Genomic DNA, 15,579 nt, shown 5'->3' on the forward strand with positions numbered 1-15,579 from the left:
ATTTTGTCCCTTGAGGATCATCTGAGGCCATTCTCATCACGTACCCAGCAAGCGCTACCCCCCCCCCACCCAGCCTTGGGCCTGCTCACCTGGGCTCCCACCGCCCTATCTGCCTCTGACAGGCTCAGCCTTTGTAGATCTGCCTGTAGACACCCCAAGACCTCCAGGCCCATGATGTACAGTGTCTCCATTACTCCTCATGAGTCCTCACTCCTGGTGGACTCAGCAGCACCGCTTCCACACAGTCCCATCTGCCAGAGACCGCAGCAGCTGCCGGCCCAGCCGCTCCACGGCTCAGCGCAGCCCTCTCTTTACAAGTGTCCCGATTTCTCTGCATGAATCTTGCAGCAGCTTTTCCTGCCTGTCTTGTTCCCTGTGTGGAAGTTTCGCTTGTGTTTCCCCCTCTGGATTCTTGAAAAGCTTTGGCTTCTTCTTAGTTTTTAGGCAGCCACTTAAAGCCTTCTAGTAGCAGGGTCCTCTGCTTTTCTCCCATCCCCCTACTCTGACATGTGTGGTTTCTCTTACTTTCGGGGAAAATCTCTTCGCTATCCGGTCTTGATGTCTTTGTAGAATTCAAGAAGTTTCAGCTTTTGGTTTAAGAAAACTGAGTGAATAACTGTGACCTGAATACTAAAAGTCTCAATGGTAGAATATGTCTAAAGAAAATAAAAATGTTGCAAAGGAAAAAAAAAAAAAAGGAAACCAGCAAGATTGGATTGCAGAATGTAGATTTAAAAAAAAAAAATCAGACATTGCTTCAAATCCCCCCCAACACACAGAAATGTCTAATACAACTCTGGACATGCCCTGCTTGTCAAACCGAATGAAGCGAGACAAAGTAAGAAAGGTGTCGGTGGGGTGTGGCCGTGAGTAGACCCAGACCTTGGCCAACCATTGGCCGCCTTCCCTGCAGGAGCTGGGTGTGCCCTGTGTGAGTGTGCTGTGGGTGGGTGGAAGCACACAGACACTCTCAGCCCCAGTGGCCAGGGATCCTGAGATGGGACAAGGGCAAGGGAGGGTCCTGTGCCCATCTGGTGTTCCACAACTCTGAAGAGCATTTGAGATTTGGGAGCTCTGGGGGCAGCCATTCTTTAAACACTCTGCAACGGACAGAGGAAAGCTCCCTTCTCACAGATTGCCAGGAAAAAGGTGAAGGCGGCTGGTCAAACAGGCATGAACTGGTGGGGATGGCCCTTCCATCCCTGTGCAGTTTCCTGCCCCGGGGTCCCTCCACGGCTTCCTCTCTAGACTTCATTACAGGGGTAAGGATTGGAGCCTGAGGGTTGCATGGTCACAGTTCTCTCAGCCCGAGAGTCCCTTGGTTGGCAATGCACCCCAGTAGGCCCCCACATTACCAGTACCACCTCTCAGCAGGCCTGAGAAATCCATCAACCCCAAGTTCAGCCTGCTGTTTCTCAGGACTGAAAGCGCCAGGTGCCTCCCACAGTGGTCTCTCCTAGGTGAGGAAGTAGCTGCCTTCCTCCTTGCAAGCCAACATGAGGAAAAGGGCGGCGGAGGGGCGGGGGTGCTCCAGTGATGAAGAACTAGCTAGCCTGCACCCAGCCCAGGTGCCTTGCTGCAGCCGTGGGGGCCATCACGCCTCACTCTGGAGGCAGGAGTGACGCTTTTTCACTGGAACCCCGGCACAGCCTCGCAGGCTTGCTCTGATTGAGATGCCAGCCAGAGTGCTGCCAGCCTTTTACAGACCCGGGAGCCCTGAGACCTGAGGACAGGATTTATCTATCACCCGATCAAACTTTCCACATTTGAAGGTATCCTCACATCTTAGATCAAAATACACGACAAGAAGCAGATTCGACTAAATGAAGGCGCCTTTTGCAGCCATAACTGGCATCTCGCCTCATTATTTCCCAGGCGACTAAAAATTAAAGCAAAGCTCGCTCTCCCAAGGCTATGCCCCGCGAGCTCAGCAGCGCGTTTCAGCACCAGCTTTGGGGACAGTCGCCATCAGGAGGGAGGGCACAAACTCCTCAGAGTCACCAGGCGCTCCCCCTCTACCCAAGGCAGGTATCCATGCGTCAGGAAAGCAGAGGGCTTCTGTGAACCCCCGCCAAAAACACTGCTCCAAACAAAATCTATCAGTGGTCACGCCACCATCCCTATGGTCCTCTGCACTGGGGACGCCCCTTGTCCAGAGGACAGCAATTACTCTAAGCCTCGCGCATGCAGGAGGGTCCCCTAGGAGTCTCGACCCGCCGCGACCCCGGGGGATTAGGCTGTGTCCCCCGAGGCCCGGACTGTCTGTGCACAGGAAGGAGGCTCAGATTGGAGGCGCCCCGCGGTGGTGCATCAAGCGGCCCCTGCCACATGGAACCACAGGTCTTTTGTGTCTCGTGCCGCGGCATCTCCAGGGAAGGAGACCCAGGAGCCAGAATGTCTCTCCAGTTCCGAGACTTTTGATTTCGGCTCGGCTTTCATGGAGCTGGAGGGGCCTGGGCCGAGGTTCCCCGACGAGGCGCCGCGCCCTCCAGGGGGCTCGGGCGCCACTTACCGCAGCCGGCGCGCAGCCGGTGCCGCTCAGACGTGGGCTGGGTCCCCGGCGCGGCACTTGAGGGGGGCGGCCAGACCAAGTGGCATCGCGAGCCTCGGGCTCGGTGCAAACGCGCCCCGCGCGGCCGTCCGCTGGGTCCCGGGCCACAGAAGACTGTGCGCGTCTGGGGAGGAAGGGGGCGCGGCGCCGAGCCCAAGCCACAGCAAAGCCACCCGCGTGCAGGGCTCGGGGTCTGCGCAGCGGGCCCACGGGGTGCAAGACCGTGACCCCCAACCCTAGTCTGCTGCGCCACGCTAGCCGCACCCACTCCCGCGCACCCACTCCGCAGCAGGTCTCCTCCCGCACCGGGAGGGGCCGGGAAATCCCGCCCGCCGCCGCCGACGTCATTGGTGCGTCACTGGGGCTCCCGCGCCGGGCTCTGCACGCCCCTAGCCCCTCACTTCACCCAGACCCGCCCTCCCGGGGCGCGCGCATCCTGGAGGGCTCAGGGCTCTGGGGCAGACCCCCCACCCAAGTGCAAAGTGAGGATGGCCAGCTCAGGGTACTTCACCTGGGGACACTTAGGGTGCCTCAAGCCGAGGAAGGTGGGTGCTGCCAGTGCAGGAGCTGAACATCTGGAAATGCGCACGGTCCTTAAGCCGACGTCGCTAAGCAACGTTGGCAAGACCGCCACACAGCCGGGCTGGGCAGAGCAGCTGCCTCGCAGCCAGCCACTGGAGTGCAAGTGGACAGCAGGGCGCTGCAGCCGCGGGGAATCCTGGCGACTCCCAGCAGTGAGGCGGTCGTGGCTGGCCAGGCCTCGCCCTAATGGAACTGTGTCTTGTGATTCTTACTGTAAACCGATAAATTACATGAGTTACCGTATACTCCTTCCTTGAGGGAGAAGCAGCTTCAGCCACGTCTGTTTTCCAACTCTCATAAAATGACACAAAGCCCTCTAAAGACAGAAGCCCGGAATTCGTTTCGAGCAGAGTTGCTAAGATGCGTAGAGAAGGAGGTCGTGTTACTTCTGTCTATAAACACCACTGACAGGGAGATTTCTTGAAAACCTTCCTCCTGTCTACCTTCAGCGACCATTCCTGCTGTAAGTGATGCTGGATAGGGTACCGCAGATTTAGCTCACGTCTCCCACTTTATCCTGGACAAAGGTGCACCTTGGCGGAGAGGAGCTGCCCCAAGAGGTCAGAAAGGCCCATTGGGGCAGAAAAATCACACAGATTGTCTTCATAGCTCTCAGGAGTCCCTTTAGGTCGCAGAATTAAACTACTACGCAGTGATTTAGCCAGTAATGTTCACAGCACAGAGACTGAGTGAGAAAGACCCAAATATACTGCAGTTGAAAATTCAAGCAGCACAAAATTGTGTTCACTAATTCACTCTCAGATCCATCATCTCTCCTGCTATCCCTGGTTCAGTGGTACACTCATTCCCCAAACTGGCTACATCAAAGTTGAGCTTAGGTTTTCTTTTACGAGAATTCTAACGATTTTGGTGCCAACTGTTCAGTTGTAAGGGATGTCAACAGATAAACTCTGGTAGACTGGACGGCCACTGGGACACCTCGGTCTCTCCCAGGCTCTTTTATGTCTCATGCACATATAGACCAATGTTCAACCTCTAGGGCTCTGGAGGGGGGAAGTTGTATTCCTTTGGGCCACCACCTACAGAAAGATCTCACCCTTTTCCAGTAGCAACTGTTCTTGGGTCCAAACCTGTAACACACCGGCCTCTGCGAGACATGAAACATCCTAAGTATAGCACAATCAAGGATAGTTAGAAACAGCACAGTACTGATTGTACAGTGTTGAATGCACAGGGTATAGCGTAGCAGACTCAAAGAGACCAGTTGCTTCTGGCACAGCAGGCAACAACTGAACTTTTACTCTCAAAAGGAGATCTACATACGGATTTTTCAGGAGCTCTCAATGTAGTTGTGCTAACCTCTGAGAGAATATATGTGTTCAATTCTGCCATTCTCAATCCTATTTAACAAGTGGTTTAGTCTGTGTTTTTTTTTTTTTAATCACAGCAACAGGAGAAGAAACTAAGTTATTCAACCACTATGAAAACTATAGTGTAGATTTTTACTAAGATCTCAGAAAACACTGTTCTAAAAAACTAATTGCATTTTAAGAACAGTTTGAACAAGATCAAAATTCGAGAATGAAAAGAATGCTTCTTGTAATCAACTGACAGAAGCTGGGGTGAGACCAGCTTATTTCACAGTGAGGATGCACCAAACTTACCACAGATCGTCTTTTAAAATCTTACCTCTCATCGGCCCTGCTCACGAGAGGAGAAGCTCTCAGGGCTGCAGAAGGAAGCTGGTGCCAGCCTGCCTTCGGAGGACACATCCTGCTATGGGATTTCCCTCCTGCAGCAGCAGCAGCAGGATGTGCCTTTTGGTCCGTGTCTTGTCTCCCACAGTGCATTTTGAGTGTGTGTATTTCAGTTTAGCAACCAGAGCTGCCTGCTGGCTTTTGAAGTGTCTTGGTTTCATAATGCATAAAGTGTTGCCCTGATTAGAGGAGTTTGTGTGCGCGCGCGCGCGCGCGCGCGCGCGCGCACACACACACACACACACACACACACACACACACACACACACAAATGGTAAAGCTATCCAAAATATGAGGCACATTTGGGAACAAATTGAAACATTTTGTCACCTACGTGGGGACCAACTAAAGGCTACGTGGGGACCAACTAAAGGATAATCAGCAATGAAGGGGGCTCCTGAGAAAGAAAACCCAACAGGAAGTAAAATGATGGTGTTTCTTTTGTCTCTACTTACCTTTCCCAACACCTTAGCTCTTCTTTGTCAATTTGGGGCATTAGCAAGTTATCCAAAATAGTGGGAACGAGATAGTCAGGAAAGAGCTCCAAAGGGCCTCTCCTTTCTGCCTCCTTAGATATCCAAACAGGCAGGCAGAGGGAGGACAGGGGTTTGGCAGGCTCACACTGATAAAGCGCTGCTGCTGACTTCCCTGGGACAGAAAAACACTAAAGCAGACTGAAAAGCTGGGAAGCAGCACAGATGCATGCAGAGGAGCAGCGGTTCCCGCCCTGTGCCTTCTGTTGCTGCAGGCACCCGCCACTCCGCAGCCTTCCCCAATGCGAAGGCTGGATCCCCGGCCTGGACCTGCTACTGGCATTCCCGCCAAGGTCTTGGAATGTGTACCATCCGCAACACTTTGGTGCCTATCTTCACTTAGATTTCTATTCATCCATTAGGTAGCAACAGCACTTTTAGTCATTAAAGAGGCTGTCTACCTGGGCACAGTGGTGCGTGCATGCGATCCCAAAACTCAGAGGACAGGACGTTTCAGGCTAGCCTGGGGGACACAGAAACCCTATCTTACAAAACAAGGGCTGGGAATGTAGCTCAGTGGTAGGAGGCTTTCTAAATCACCCCTACCTAAAACAAACTCTTCCTGCTATTCTCAGAGCACCTCAGTTCCACCTCCCCAGCACTTACCATGGATTGCAACTTACACATAGGCTGAGTGCTACCTGCTGCATTTACAGTGGTTCCTCGCCAGCTGGCAAGGCCCATGCGGGAGGAACAGCTGGACTATGTGACCTCATATCCTCAGCTCTATTCTCAATACGGGCCTGCCGCAAAGAAGGGACAGACACTCTGCTATTTAAAATGAGCAGCCGATCTTGGGACTGATGTGTTAAGTTCATTTAAGGACAGGAAAAGTTGAAATATAGCATTTTAGAACAAAAAAACTAAAATTAAGGAATGAGAGTTACCTTATTTATTCCTAGTAGTAGAAATTTATAGGGGAATTTAAGGAGAACAGATGGGGCTTCTTAAAAACTTTCCTGAGGAGACAAGAACAAACATCTCACCTCAGACAGGACCTCAGAGACAGAGACAAATGATTTCATTCCAGTGTAGCTTGGTGAACCAATGTGTTTAATTCGGGTTGCTTACAGAAGCATGGGCACCACTGAAGGGAAAAAATTTCTCCTCCGGAGACTCTTAAGTGTCATTAGGAAGGGGCATGACCTTGGGAGCCTTTCCTCAGAGCAACCATTAACTGTGTAAGTTCTGTGATAGGGGTAGGACCTTGTGAGACCCTCCTTCAAGGTACTCTTGAGTGTCAACAAACCTTTAGGGAGGCTGAGGATTCCTATAAAACCTCAAGGAAGAGGTGGCTTGGGAACCATTTCCTCCTAGCAACCATTGGCTACCTATAAATTCTTGGGAGGGAGATGCCTTGTGTGCCTCTCCTACCCGTGACAGAAAGTTAATGGGCCCAGTCTTGTGCAAGTCTCTTGATGATAATCACAATGGCTTAGAGTTCAAAAGGACAACAGACATGACAGGCGTGGAGAACACCTCACAACACCCCACCCTCTCCTCCAGTTCCTACATTATTTTCCTTCCCTTCCACAATGTTCCCTGAGACTTATGCACAGTGTGTCTCATTTAGCCCGGGCGTTCAAAAGTCACTTATTCTCAGCACTTGGGCCAGTTACAAGTCTCTACAGTCATCACTGCCCACTGTAAACAGTTTCTCTGACCAAAGCTGACAACCCCTGTAATCTATGGGCATACAAGTAAATATTAACCAGGCAATCTGAAAGGCACTATGAAAACTAGTCGGAAGGGAGAAGGCTTCCAACTCAGTCCCAGCTTGGTTTTTCTACATTCTGCAAAGCTGGTGGCGTCTTCAGCAGTTTGGCCTTACCATCCAGTTTTGGTGGGCAGTCAACAACAGTGGCAACGGCCTACACTGTTTAGGGGGTTATAGGTCTCCTTGGCCAAAAACTAATAGGGAAGAATCCTATTCCTACCACTAAAGTGTATGTTCCATTGCTCTACGGCCTCTCGAAGTGCCCTTTCCCACCCCTGCAGCGTGTGCGTGTATGTGTGTGTGTGTGTGTGAGAGAGAGAGAGAGAGAGAGAGAGAGAGAGAGAGAGAGAGAGAGAGAGAGAGAGAGAGAGAGAGAGAGAGAGAGAGAGAGAGAGAGAGAGAGAGAATGAGAGAGAGAACCTGTGGCAGTTTCCACACAAGACAGGGCTTATTTGCATCCCTTGCTGACGGGCTTTGGCCTATTGGTGACTCTTAGCTATTTTCCAGCCTACACTGAAGCCGTGTGGCGAGACTTTAAATGAATTTAGTGATCAGTCTAGGGGTGCCTGAGGGCACATTGCATGTACTTTAGTAAGGATATCTGCTTCTTGGCTTCTGGGAAGACTCAGTGGGCTCTGGACTCTTGGACAGAGAACTACGGACTGATTCCTCCCACATCTCCGTGTTTCTTCCCCCACTAAGCCATCCATGAAGTTGGGCTAAACCCAACTTAAGTGCAGACAGTCACAGGCCATGTCTCATGAGATACTACTATCTATAGGACTCTTAATTCAATCCACAGGCTGTTCTTTCCTTCTTTCTAGCCACATGGTATCTGTGTTTTATCTGCATGGCTGCAGCCACACAATCTCATCTAGAGCCTTAATTGTAGCAACAGTGCCAGGCATCTATGGGAGTGGCAGCATTCCTTCTATGAGCTATGGCTTCATTGTTGGTTCTGTTCCTTGAGGAGGCTCAGTGGCTTGAAGGAAACTGGCCCCAGCACAGCCAGTGATGAGTAACAGGACTTTCGGATACACCTTGTTCTGCAACAGCCATGGGCTGGGATCTGGTCATAACATACAAGACATATAGAAGACACAAGTGTAAGTCTAGTTTTAGCAAGTTTATTTCCAAACTGAAGTGGCAGTATGTATAAGGTAACAGCATGTGATGACTTCTAGGGATGTGTGCTACAACATGCATGTTATAAAGCGTTTCCAACATATACATACTAGGTTTCATGCTCAATAAATAATCCCCCCAATGAATTTTCATTTTTACATAAAAATAGAATATTGCACTCTTAACAAGACCAGATATTTTGCATATTTTCTCTTTAGATAATGATGAAACTTGGTCCTTTAAAAAAAGCCAAGACTGCATAGCATCCCTATTCTAATAGGAGACTAATTTGAAGTTCTCAGTAAAAAAATGAAAGCTAGATAAATAGCTGAATTTTTAAAAACAAATCAATCACTTCAACGTGAGTAGGAGTAATGTTATCTCTGCTCATAAGTGAACCTCAGGAGTAACATGTGGCCCATGTCAATGTGACCTAAAGGTCTCCTGAGGCCCTGCCTCTCCCATGCCTGTCCTCACAGCAGAGACTCTGGAATTGCATTTTGTAGATACAAGCAGAATGTTTTACAAAGTCTGGAAGTTACAAAAGTAGTTCTGTAAACATTATATGAGTCAAATTTCCAAAACAAATGCACAAGTCATTCATAGGCAGCAACACATGCTTCTATCCCATGGTGACATGTTTCTGAGCCTGCCTACAGTTTTCAAAGCCACTAAAACAGCACCTCTAGTAAAAATCCAGCGGTCCCAGCGAGGCACACATGGCGTTCCAGACTAGGAGCTGTCTTCTTCACATGCCATGGCGCACATGTCAGGCTTCCCACCTTCCCCAGGATTCTCAGATGGCAGCTTGGTAGGAACAAGTAAAACTGGTTTCCTAAAGCAACTCACTCTGCCTTCTGCTTGACACTCGCTGACTTCTTTTCCTTCACGGCTCTGTCTCACAGCAGAACACTCTCTTTGTGGATTGGATTAGCTGCTGTGCCTCCACTGTGGACTGCCGTCTGGAACTTTCGATTACAGATGGTAAGCGTTCAGTGCTCTGTCAATGGCATTGTTAATGGCAAGTCCTCAAAGATTGACCATTATATTTGAAAATTAGTCACTGAAGCAAGGGTATTGATGCCTAGTGTTATGGATTTTAAGTTCCTCTGAGGAACAAGGATGTGTATGAAACCAAAAGTACCCGTACTCTTGCCCGTGGCTCGCAGGAAAAATCTAGCTCTTCTTTGGGCAAAGACAACTGACAAAAACAGCCTAGCATGATGCCTCAGCAGTTCTCTTTCTGTTCAGATATTCTGGAATGTGTTTGGTGCAGAGGCACCTACTGAATAATTTGCTTCTCAAAGAAAGCAATTGTCGAGTCCTGAAAAATTCCTAGTTTTTTCTTTTTTTTTTATGGGAGGAATGTGTGCTTCTAGGGGATATACTAGAAATTTTAAAAATATAATTTCTAGTATTTTAGATAAATAATTGGCCAATTTAAGTTCTGCTGTTTCTTTTTGAAAGAAAAGGAGACTCTAATCTTGGATTCAGCATACCTTCTTGGGAAAAAGCATCAAGATTCTGACTTTAATTTGCCTCAAAAGACCTGAAACTTTTTGGCTGGTGCATGCTGACCCAGCCTTCCACACCACTATGGAATGAGGGCAGGGCCTTACTCTCAGGACCCTGAGGCTGTGGAAGTGTGCAGAGAGGGACAGGTGTCATTACTGGATGTCTGCTTAGGCATCTGGTGCTGCAGCGGCTGGAGCCAGCTCCGTGTATGGTGCTCACGTCCTCGGAGAACGCCCCTCTCTTCATCCAGCTGCGTAGTTGCTGAGGAAAGAGTAGAACATGGGCTGCTTCACACGCTGCTGGTCCTTCCGACACCATGCGATCACTGTCCCATCACTGTTGGCCGTGTACAAATGGTGGCCATCGCAGGAAAACGTAAGGCTGTAAAGAGCAAACCACGTCCATTACAGTCCTTAAACCAGTTCTGAAGACTGTGATGCTAAAACTATGGTGTCTCCACTCCAGAGTCATATGTGAAAAGGCTGCTCACAGACTGTCAGAGTCATACATGGAAAGACTGCCCGCAAACTGTCTGGGCCGACCTATTCTAATACAGTCGCCCTCCTGACAAGGCTCAGGGCTCAGTTTAGCTAGAATAAAACTGGAGCCCCAGAGATCAGGCTGGGAAAAATTTCACAAAGATATCATATTTTCCTCTTAAAAATTAAATGACATTTAGCTATTTATTTATTTGAGGCAGGGTCTCTCTATGTAGACCAGGCTGTCCGAGACAGACAGACAGACACAGAGCGCTGTCTCCCTCTGCCTCCCAACTGCTAGTATTAAAGGTGTGGGCCACTACACCCAGCCCTTAAATGACATTTGTTTTAAGGATATATTTTGTTTCTCTGGAGGAAAAAGGTGAAACAATGTAACATTAATAGATAATTAAGGTTCATTAACATTTAAATTCAATTTAACTAAGTATAATTTGAAAATCTCAACTACTGATTGAGTTTTACAGTCAAGTTTGTAAGCCCAGTTCAGGGTGACTGGCGTTTGTTTTATCAAGCACATCCCTGTGGCGGTCACATGACTGTCATCGCAAAGGAGGAAGTGGAAAGAACAGTTTCTATGGTTCCAGAAGCTTCCTAGCCCATCTTTCAGCTAGACACAGAGTTCCGCATGACAGGAATGTGTTGGTTTGTTGCTGGTAACAGGAAATTTGCTGCATGAAGCCTTCACACATACACTCTTCCGGTCTACATGCTTTAATAGTTCTCTAACAAAAATTCAAATTATTGTATGAAGAATAAAAGGTGGTGGTAGGTTTTACCTTATGATAGGCTTATTTGATTTAGGAAATGTAATTTCTCTCACAGGCTTCAGGTCCCATGTGCTCCATAACCTGGAAGGAAGAGCCGTTATTATTCAATTATGCAAACTAAAACTGCATGCACCGAAAACCACACCCATGTGTTTGTTGAGTTACCAGGCTGCCCTACTGCAAAGAACAGGACTGCAGATGGGGAGTCTGCAGGGCTGCAGGTGGAAGAAGAACTCTGCATACTTTTATATGGTTAATGTTTCACAGGTAACGATACTTTCAAACTGCACTAGCTTTACTATTTAGAAACACAACAGGGATAAGGACCTATACCCCAATGTGACTTTAAATCTCTAAGTACTACAATTAAGATGCTTAGACATTAAAATTCATTTCTCAAAACTACAGTGATCCATGATTGGGAAGAAAAGAGTCAAAGTCTTTCTTACCTCACAATGCCATTTTCTAGTCCCCCGGCAATGACATTGATGGACACTCCCTCAGGCTGGTTGGAGAAAGCTACAGAACAAATGATTTCTCTGCAGTGGACATGTCCAACGAGGTCCCCATTCACTGTCCAGAGTCTTAGGTCACTGCCCCCTCCAGCTGAAACACCAAATCATCCCACAGATCACAAGAATGTAGGGGTCCATAAGGGCCACTCTTGCTTACTCAGAGATATAGCTCACAGGGAGCCCTGATTAAAGACTGAATTACTACACAGAGTTGTACAGTCTTAGGCACCAGTCCTCTGTGGCAGTGACCAATGATGGAGTGAAATAGTAACAAGGGAAATCAGTCTTTGGGTGATTACATTTCTGTGTATGAACTGGCAGATCTTAATTATGTTTGGAAGTACCTAGAACACCACTCTCCAAGAGAAAGAGAAACACTGTGAGGCCATCAGAAAGAAGCCACTTAAGGGAGCTGGGGAGATGGCTCAGTGCGTTAAGTGCTTGTTGTGTGAGCAGAAGGGACTGACCCAGATCCCTGGCACCTACATAACAGCCAGGGATGGTAGTTCATGCGTGGAACCTCAGTGTGGGGGAGGCAGACCTTGGGGACTGCTGGCCAGTGAGTCTGGGTGGAATGGTGAGCTCCAATAGGTGAAACTGAGAGAGCCTCTCTCCAAACATAAGACAAAGAGCACTAAAGATACTGAAAGTCAACCCCTGGCCTCCACACAGACAAGCATGTGCGGAGCAGGGCACCCCCCCCCCCAGCACAGAATTGGCTTAAGCCAAGCATGGTGGCATACACCAGCAATCCAAACGGTTTGGGAGGCGGGAGGATCATGAGTTTCTGGTTAGTGTGGGTTGCATAGAGAGACCCTACATAAAAATAAATAAATAAATAAACCCAAAGTGATTTATGTGACTTTCAAAAGAGAAAAAAAATAGTTGCAGAAAAAAATGATATGTATTTTTTAAAAAGCAAATTAATTCTTAAAACCTTAATCCTCAGAATATCTAATATGGGATTTTATTCATGAACACAGAACTAAACTAAGTTTTTATTTTCAAAGTCTATAGAGTGAGGGGCTGGGGAGATGGCCCAGTGGATAAAGCGCTCAGTGGGTAAAGTCAACTGGACACCTAGCCTGGCTACCTGTGAGGGGCTCTCTAGATTAAATTTAACTGTGAACGTCCATGAGGTATTGTCTTAGTAAGATTCATTAATGTAGGAAGACATGTCTTAATTGTGGTCAGGACCATTCCCCGATTTGGGGATCCTGGACTGTATGAAATGGAGAGGGCGAGCCGAACACCAGCTTTCCGCGCATTAATCCTCTGCTCCTGGCGGTGGCTGCTCCAAGCTCCTGCCACCCTGACTTCTCTCCCGAGAGACTTTCCCTGGAACTGAGCCGAAGAGGCTCTTCTCCCTTAAGCTGCTCTTGTCAGATATTTTATCTGAGTGACAGGTGATCAAACTGACCATAAAAGCTGTAACACCGAGCCCTGGACTCCCACGGTGAGACAGAAGGTGGAGAGAGTCCCTGGAAGCTCGTGGGCCAGCGAACCTGGCGCACCACAGCCGTGAACAACAAAAGAGACTCTCTCCTCCGGCAGGGCTTACAGCAGAAGAAAATGCTACATAAGTCAGTGAACATGGGAAGTGGAGCTGGTGCTCACACAGAGCCTTCACCCCCTGCTGACTAGAGTTCAGGGCACTGGAGGATGCTCTCCACTGCCAAAGGAGAAAGGCCAACACCAACTCAGCTATAAGCCTTCCATCTACACTGGTGACCTGTCTGTGAGGTGCCCAGTGCAGCAGTAGTACACAGCCTATGGGCGTAACCGACCAACATCGGATCGGAGTCAGGGCTACTCCTCCAGACAGACACTGCTTGGATGACCAAGAACACCCGAGACTACACAGGCCAGGGACTTCGGGGAAAATCACTACAGTTCTGCAGGGAACACAGCAACAAAGTAACTCCTAAGACAACACCACTACACTCATAGATCATTAGAGAAGCTTCCTCCTGCAGTAGACGGGAATAAATACAGAGACCCCCAGAGAGTGAGAGACCTTGGAACACTCAATCCTATATGGGATATATATCTCCGTCTATTCCTTCCCCACAGGGCTCAGGGAACCCTGCAGAAGAGGAACCAAAATAAACATGAGCTACTTTAAGTTGCTGCTGTCAGAGTATATTGTCACAGCAAAAGGAAAAGTAAAATCATCACACTTGTCAAAAACTTGTTTTCTAGCATAAGGAAGGCACAAAGCTAATGGTTAAAAATCAAAAGCAAAGCGGTGTAGAAAACAAAAGCCAAGAAATTTCAAATAATTAGGTAACAATAATTTGTTTAAGTGTACTCAAACACATTTTTCCACCTATCGGGAAAACTTGGAACTTCTGCCTAAGGTGAGAAGTCAGTGTGGGTCCTTACACTGTAACATACACCCATGCTATGGCCAAAGTGCTTACACTGAAGAGAACCGAGAGAAGCCCTAGCCAGGAAATGGGTAGCCCTAGGCTTCGGCTGTGGACAACTCACCCGAGTCACACACAGTAGCAATGTCACCTGATGTTTCACTGGCAGAGACGGCTGTCACAGGGCTTTTGTGTCCTGCCAGACTTTGTACATAGCACAGCCTGAAAAAAATGACATGAATTCACAGCTCCAGTTTTTTCTGTCTCCTTTCCTCAAGAGGAGTAACTCTTACTCTGAGGCATCTGATTTCTTACTTTCACAAGACTATAGAGGTACTCTATACCTATAAGCATGTGTCTCATGCTTAAATTGACAACCTGGAGACATGATTTTCGTGTATTTATTATATACTGTAAAATACGTAATATTTCAAGCAGCCATGTCTGGCTGAGAGACTTTTGTACCTGTTTAGGTCCCACACGATGCAGGTCCCATCTCTGCTCACACTTATCATCACACTATACGGCTTGCAGACACACAAGCTGGTTATCTCTTCCGTGTGTCCATAGAGATGCATCTGACTCTCCATCTCAATTTCTGAGGGCTGGAATTTGAATATTAAGCAAAGTATGAGATGAAAACCCCACAAAATGATTCATAGTATCTCAAAATTAAAATTATGTCTCAGCCATAGAGTGGGCTCCATAGAGTGCTCTGTTTTTCCAATTTTATCTTCACCAAATTATTTGCCATCTCCCAACTTAGCAGACCATGGACTCCACACCGTTGGGCAAGTGGGTTCCCCCACTTTTGCTGATCTCTTCTCCACACAATAGTACCCAGTTTAAGGATAACCTTGGCTCCCTAATGCCTAGCAGGTAGGTACCTCTCTCCTCATCCCATGCTTTCCTATGTCCTGTCCTAGCCTCCATCCCAGCCTTCAGGGATGCTTATCCTGGCAGGCTCTCCAGGGTCTCTCCAGGGTGCTGACTGGGGCCCATTACTCCTGCTCAAACATGTTAGTGACTCCTCTGATAAGAGACAGAAACAGTACTATAGTCACATTTAACCCCCAGGGTCAGGGCAAACTTTAACAAGGGATTTACCCTAAGAACTTGGGAACAAAACTGTGCTAGGAATAGTAGTTCCACTCAGAAAAATATATTTCATAATATAATTCTAAAGTTGTTTTGGAAAAACAATAGTCCAGAGACGATTCTTAGTTAGAAAGACTATTACTTTAACTTGCTACATCCTGAACAGTACCACAAGGTTCAAGCAAGGAGAAATTTAAAAGGTAGCATTGTATAACATGTCTCTTTTTAAAAAACTGGCTTATTATTTAAATATCCCACCTTGGGCATTCAGTGGATGGCTTAAAAATGCTTTCCAGTAAATAAAAGAAATTAAGATGGCTACTTAGATTTTGCTGCCAGACTAGAAGAGTGACATTAGAGTTTCCACACTTTTGAGTACAGAGGGTAGAAATCATGTTATAGACACTCTTTCTAAATGTTCAAGCTGATACTGAGAATACAGGCAAGATTCAAATGTCATGAAAAAAAGCTGTGTGGTGGCTCACAACTGGAACCCCAGGACTTGGTTGCCTGAGGCAGGAGGACTGCCAGAAGTCTGAGGCCAGCCTAAGTTACAAAGTGAGACCCTGTCTTAAAGACAGTCGTGAAA

General features: G+C 47.8%; 2 protein-coding genes across 5 annotated transcripts in view; both read right to left on the reverse strand.

The window, feature by feature from the left end:
• The window catches only part of Gng4 (G protein subunit gamma 4), a 43,973-nt gene extending 40,810 nt beyond the window's left edge, over nucleotides 1-3,163 (reverse strand). The window contains exon 1 of one of the 2 annotated variants that reach the window (XM_028859815.2): nucleotides 3,063-3,163. The gene's annotated coding sequence lies outside the window, so the exon portion shown is untranslated. Of the gene's footprint in view, nucleotides 1-2,512; nucleotides 2,856-3,062 lie in introns of those variants that run through there. The other variant, XM_028859814.2, reaches the window with a different exon arrangement.
• Nucleotides 3,164-8,208: 5,045 nt separating this feature from the next.
• Lyst (lysosomal trafficking regulator) overlaps nucleotides 8,209-15,579 on the reverse strand; it is a 159,301-nt gene continuing 151,930 nt past the window's right edge. For all 3 annotated transcript variants that reach the window (XM_037205934.1, XM_028859792.2, XM_037205933.1), the window contains 5 exons: nucleotides 14,358-14,497; nucleotides 14,017-14,114; nucleotides 11,458-11,614; nucleotides 11,018-11,089; nucleotides 8,209-10,122 (listed from right to left, as the gene is read on the reverse strand). In XM_037205934.1, coding sequence (XP_037061829.1) covers nucleotides 9,984-10,122; nucleotides 11,018-11,089; nucleotides 11,458-11,614; nucleotides 14,017-14,114; nucleotides 14,358-14,497 — 606 coding nt within the window. In that variant the 3' untranslated portion in view covers nucleotides 8,209-9,983. The remainder of the gene's footprint in view (nucleotides 10,123-11,017; nucleotides 11,090-11,457; nucleotides 11,615-14,016; nucleotides 14,115-14,357; nucleotides 14,498-15,579) is intronic.

The sequence above is a fragment of the Peromyscus leucopus genome, chromosome 5 (genome assembly GCF_004664715.2).
Source record: "Peromyscus leucopus breed LL Stock chromosome 5, UCI_PerLeu_2.1, whole genome shotgun sequence".
NCBI lineage: Eukaryota > Metazoa > Chordata > Mammalia > Rodentia > Cricetidae > Peromyscus > Peromyscus leucopus.